Below are 6,274 nucleotides of genomic sequence, written 5' to 3'. Positions count from 1 at the left end.
GTGTGCGTGCGCGTGCGCGCACTCGGAATGTACTCAGGCGAATGCTTATGGAGGACGCTTTTTGAAAGTTAGATTTTGCCCACTGAAGATTAAACAACACTAAGGGTCTGCTGCCATACTAGCGACTCTGTGAGGCTGCACTTAGGCTCAGCAGTGCTTAAAGTCAGCATTCTAGTATGCTCACAATGACAATGTTACATGCTGACGCTAAGCAGGGAATCTACAATCAAAATAAAGCATGTGAACTTCAGTGTTCATTTTATAAACTATAAATAATGAAATTAACAAAAACACTATTCAATAATTGCATGCTACTAAGGCAACAAGGTAAACGTATGTGTTCCACTATGCAGCACTTCTTGGTCATCATATATTTTGCTCATAATGAGTACAGTATTTAGTATACAATGAGGTACTTCAGTCAAGAAGTAGATGTTTTGTGTTGCTTTTGTTTGGATCGGAGTCGAGCAAATCTCATACTGTCTATATTGTTTTTATAGTAATGACATTCCATAAAATTCTGTCAGCGAACACTCATTCGATTGTGTAAACCACTCAATTAGTTGATTTAATCAACAGATCTGTAAAAGTTAGTGTCCCCACAAAGAATCATGCAACAGCACCACTTAGCACCCTTTGTTTACCAGAGATGTGTTCATTAGTTTCTTGGAAATAAGTCCTAAAGAACGTCTGATAGACTAAAGAAATCTTAGTCGCCTAAGACCAAAGGAACCATGAGTGGACTGAAAGGGGGCAGCCCTATAAAATTCAGCTGAATAGATATTCTACTCAACATAACTTGGGTATAGTCAATCTTTAATTTCTAATTCTTAATGATTTAATTTTAAAATGCTGAAACCAAATAGCTGATGTAATTAAAAAAAGGGATTTGAAAATGATTGAGAATCACTGAAGCAGCTATCAAACCCCAGTTCACACTGTCTGATCACATCTGTACATCTGATGTAAAGTATGTTGAAACTTGTTGATCCCATGACTTTCTGTGGCGGAGAAACAAACTCGATGCATCCACATGACTATGCAAGGTCAGAGCAAGTAACGTAGTATTAAATAGCGACAAAGACTTCTTATGGTGGGCGGGAGTGGAGGTGGATGTGTCCAACGAACCCACGAGACCGGTTTTGAACACGTGTCCAAGAGTGTTGTTGGGTTTTTATTGCCTAACCCTAACATTCATGATGGTTTTCCTAAACCTAACCTTTATTGCCTAACTTTCGTTTTATAAGGTGTTTTTATAAGGTTGTCTCGAGAAATAAGTTTTGCAGAGCGACAGTTCCTGTCCCTGTACACAAAACCAATACATTGCATTTTTTTGTGACTATTTCAAGAACTGCCATGAGACTGAGGTTTTTTAATACATAATAGTCATTTTCCCAGCTGAGTGGTGGCTGTGAAATCAATCCATCTAATCAAGGAAATCATGAAGAGTGTTTTCTTCTTTTAGTCGTATTTTAAACCCGCTGGAATGAGATGAATCGGACACCTGCTCCTTCAAGCGTATGACTAACCCATCCTTACTGCTTTTTGTGTTTCCAGTTGATAGGTGGCTTCATCCTGGGCATTGGCATCTATGCTGAGGTGGAGAGACAACGCTACAAGACATTGGACGGAGTGTTTTTGGCCCCGGCTATAATCCTGATCCTCCTGGGAATCATCATGTTTATTGTTTCACTCATTGGAGTCTTGGGTTCACTGAGGGATAATCTAACCCTACTGAAAGTGGTGAGTGGTGTACTGAGAGCCAAGTACTTTATCTTTATCTTTTAAATTAAGTTGCTGCCAGGATGCTTTTATTCTTTGTTTTTTATAACACTTTATGTGTGTTTATTTCTTATTTACAAAGCAGCATTAGTTATAGAACAGTGTTAATATTTACCTCCATTTGTACCACCAGTAAATCCCCTTTAAAACAGGTGAAAGTAGAGCTATAACTCTATAGAGAGCTACAGTAGCTCTCTATAGAGTTATAGCTCTAGATTCCTATTGACCATTTCAATGGAATTGTGTTCCTAGGTAACAGCTTGGGTACAGCTTAATTTATTCACATAGGCTGTGTTCAAAATCACATACTAACAAACTATTCATATAAGAATGATGTGAAACTGAGTATGTAGTGTGTTCACACTGCATAGTATTTTGTGTACGTGAGAAATGCCCAAATGTATACTTCATTAGCAACAATTTCTGAGTATGCAACGTGAGCTTACCGCACGTACTCAACTGCCCCACAATGCATTGCGTCTGAGTACCTCGAGACCGGCTGTCCTTCTTCTGAGGTTTTGAGCCAAAAGCCTAAAAGCTATTAATATGTTCACTCCTAAAAACATTCTACTAAAAGGGGTCAACATAAACTTTGTTTGTTTTTTTGTCATTGCGTTTGTGTGATTTTATGGGAGTCATTTGTAGAAGTCGTGAACATAAGAAAAAAACTAGATCCAAATTTGTCAATTTGTCTTATGGCGTGTTATGGTTTTATCTTCATCTCATTTACATGGAGATCATGTTACAACTGAAGATGCATGAGGTATTAAACTGCCTCATGTTATTTTGTTCAGATGAAAACCTTACTGTCATGTGACTGTGATCCATGATTACGGAGCCAAATGGGTAAGATTGTGACGGTCCTTTCCTGAGATGTTCGTTACATTCATTATCAGTTTTCTTGTCATTAATGTATTAATTCATGTATATCTATATGTGGCTCCGTGAGGAAAGGCTTGAGTAGCAGTCGGTCTTTCCTCTGTTTTTGTTATGCCTCCACGCCCACGACAGCTGTTGCCGGAGGCATTCTTTTTTCTTGTTGTCCGGTCTACTCTCGTGAAATTGATTTCTCAAATACGCATTAAGCAAATTTCTTCAAATTTGGAACACCACAGCACTCAAGGTTGAACTGATTAGAATCTGGTGGTCAAAGGTCACTGTGACCTCACAAAACACGTTTTTGGCCATAACTTGATAATGCACATGCTAATTATGACAACTGAAGTGAAGACATTTTGGACAGACATGGATGTAGACGGCATCATGGCTGGTTGGCGGAGGCACACAACCACAGGGCATCAATTCAACTTTAATGCTCTCAATCATCTCATATACATGACTATTAAACATCATTATGCTCGGTCATAAATCATTTTTTAAATAATATGTGGTGCATTTTAATGTTTATACGGTAGACGTTCATATTTATTTGTCTCCAGTTTTTACAGGTATAGAATGACTTTTTTTTTTTGACACCAACAACCGTTCCGTGTTCAACAGCAGTTTACTTCGGGCATGGTAGCATATGCTTCCCTTTCACCCTGGAACAGATGTTTGGGTGCAAAGACATGCAGGCAGACAGTGCTACAAATGCAGGACCAAACAAATACCGTTGTTTGTGGCAGTAGTGAAAAGCCTGATTTCATGTATCTAAGTTTGGTGATAACTTTAATAGCTGATCAAAAGCTCGTCCAAAAAACAACTATAAAGATAAATACTGAAATGTAAGTGTTTAATGACTCTTCCTTTCTATGGTCTGTTTGGTTACAGTTCATGTACACCCTAGCTGTGTGTCTGATCCTGGAGCTGCTCGGAGGAATCATGGCGCTGGTGTTCCGCAATCAGGTGAGTCGTCCAAGGTGTTGATCAATAACCTGACATTTAGAAAGACCTAGTGGGGGAACAGGTTAACAACCAACGCTTTATGCAGCAATAAACTGAAATTGAAATACTGTTCATCATGAGGATACAATAAAAACCAAGACAAAATGAATTGGATTCATCTTGTTTAATATAGCTTTTGGTTGATCTCGGTATGATTGACATGCACCAAACACTGCATGCATCTTTTAAAGCACACGGTAATATTAATGAATGAGCCATGATGAAGAAAAAGTCAATTTATGTCATGATTGTTATTCATCAAAACCAAATGCAAAAACCATGCAGGTTAGTGAGTTGACATCCTATGTGTGTTATTAAAAGGAGACTTCACTGACACCACATTGAAATCTTAATGTCAGGGACCGTATAATCAGAACGTATCTGTTCAAAGAGTAGATAGGATGATCATTTTAATGATATCCGTATGCTGATGAAAGGTACTGCTTTCCTGACTTGTGTTTCTATATGTGAGGAAGTGACCATGATCCATGATTACAGGGCCTAATGATAATGACATTCCTCTACTGAGATGTTCATTACATTTAATATCAGTCTTCTTGCCAATGATGAATATCTTAATGTGGCTCTGTGGGGAAATATTTAAATCTTTTTTCTTCTTTTTAATGCTTTCAATCATCTCATTTACATGACTTTACATTAAACATAATAATGGCCTGTCTTGGAATAACTTTTTTCAATAATATCGTGTGGTGCATTTTAATGTTCATGCCAGTTTGTCATAAGAAAATCTAAATGATCCACATAATGACTGTACGTTTCAGTTTGTTAATGGCAGTTTTATTGAAAATATATTACAAACTGAGCTTCTGTCACTTCTTTGTTTTACTGTTGTCTCATTTACATTGAGATTAAAAAGATATGTCCGTGCATTTGAATAAGATTTCAGTCTATTTCCTCTATAAGTAGATTTCATGAAAGATGGCTTTTTGTTTTCAGCATCGTGTTAAAAAGTGATAACGACATATGAGCTTATAGCACGTTATTTAATAATGGTCCAGTGTCTTGTGTCTCAAAGGGAAACGCCTCGCTAGACTTAATCCAAGTCTATAAATCTTCTTATTGTAATGTGATTTAAATATGGCTGCTTTGCCTCTATACATTCACTGTGAAGACCTGATATTTTCAGGGGAAGAAGAAAATAAATTGAATGAAAGGCTCAGTCCCTTCAATCTCTGAGCCTCTCGTGAGCGGAGAAGTCTCAAGTCTTTATTACAGGTTGTTAAAAGAGCGAAATGACGGAGCATCGGCGGGCCTGAATGCAGTAAATAGCCCAACCCCTCTTATGAAGTATAAATAAGACTAATGTATCCCAAACAAAGAGTGAAGTGGAATAAATGATTAGTTCCCTAAAAGAGAAGCTCTTCATAAACGTACTTAGTGGAGTTTCAAATATTTATTGTAGCGTCCGGATAGACTAATGCGTTAACCTGACGTGACCCTGCTGCACCAGATTGTGACTGACAGATGTGAGCTGTCAAACTGTCACATTTCAATATTCCAGTTCAGTGGATTAGTCACCTTGACTAATGAGAACATTTCCTCTGCTGCCTGCCTGACACATTGATTGTAGATCAGATGTGTCGTAGAAACAAAACAATTGTGGTAACATGACGTCCTTTGTATTATTAACACACACAAACTGTTTTGCTTTTGTTGTTTTTTCTCCCTCTTTACAGACTGTGGGTTTGCTGAACAAGAACATACGAAAAGGCATAGTGAACTACTATGATGACCTGGACTTCAAAAACATCATGGACTTTGTACAGAAGAGGGTAAGGTTATGTCACTGAATGCTTTCTGTCATGTGACAGGATTGAAAGGTCCATGTGAGCTTTTTAAATATGTCATAATGCAATGCAGTACACACAACACACCTGTTTAGCATTACAGGGCTCCAGTCAGGATTTGAAGTGATCTGGGATGATCACAAGTTGTTTACAGAATAATCAGAGAGACGTTACTCTGCAGCAGGAGTCTGTTGATTGATTGAAACGACAGTTGGCTGTTGTTTTGTGGAAGGTAATTTGGTGGTTTAGCAAACACCTGCCTCAGTTCAAATCCCTTCACAATGGAAGAGTTCAGCTTTTAAATGATTGTCTTGAATCCAAAGTCTAAGCTTCCAAAGCATTTATAGACTAGCAGACTTAACAGGCGTGTTCCCTTGATCTCCAGTGTGCCAAGGCTGTCAAATGATACCATTTATATCAGTTTCTTAGTATGAACAACGTGGTCACACTAGTTTCTGTCAAAGTTAGAACAGTTCTGTTTATTTCACATGAAAGATTTCTGTATTTGTGTTTGTGTCTCTTCTCACTGGTTTAAAAGACGCGGCGCAGTTAGGAAAAGGGGATGTCACCTACTTCGGTGCACCAATCAGGATTCAGTAACATTTAAATCTTAATGGGATGATAGTTGTGGGGTTGTTGGCTTTTTATTTCTTCCAAACTACTGTCAATCAAATCTGATCAAGCCACATTGATACAATCCTGCTGAGTTTTTATGTGTTAAACTCTTACTTAAAGCTACTGCAATCTCATCAGAGGGAATCCAAGACAGACCCCCCCCCCCCCCCCCCCCCCCCCCCCCA

The 6,274-nt window shown here is 38.3% G+C and overlaps 1 protein-coding gene across 1 annotated transcript in view; it reads left to right on the top strand.

Annotated features, from left to right (window-relative positions):
- The window catches only part of tspan15 (tetraspanin 15), a 31,801-nt gene that overhangs the window by 6,107 nt on the left and 19,420 nt on the right, over positions 1-6,274 (top strand). The window contains exons 2-4 of the mRNA XM_031846395.1: positions 1,558-1,743; positions 3,553-3,627; positions 5,364-5,459. Of these exons, the coding sequence (XP_031702255.1) occupies positions 1,558-1,743; positions 3,553-3,627; positions 5,364-5,459 (357 nt within the window). The remainder of the gene's footprint in view (positions 1-1,557; positions 1,744-3,552; positions 3,628-5,363; positions 5,460-6,274) is intronic.

Source organism: Anarrhichthys ocellatus, unplaced genomic scaffold (assembly GCF_004355925.1).
Source record: "Anarrhichthys ocellatus isolate YVR2014 unplaced genomic scaffold, GSC_Weel_1.0 scaffold6, whole genome shotgun sequence".
NCBI classification, from domain to species: Eukaryota; Metazoa; Chordata; class Actinopteri; order Perciformes; family Anarhichadidae; genus Anarrhichthys; species Anarrhichthys ocellatus.
Note: the sequence above shows the minus strand (reverse complement) of the source record. Positions and strands in the feature narration are given on the sequence as shown.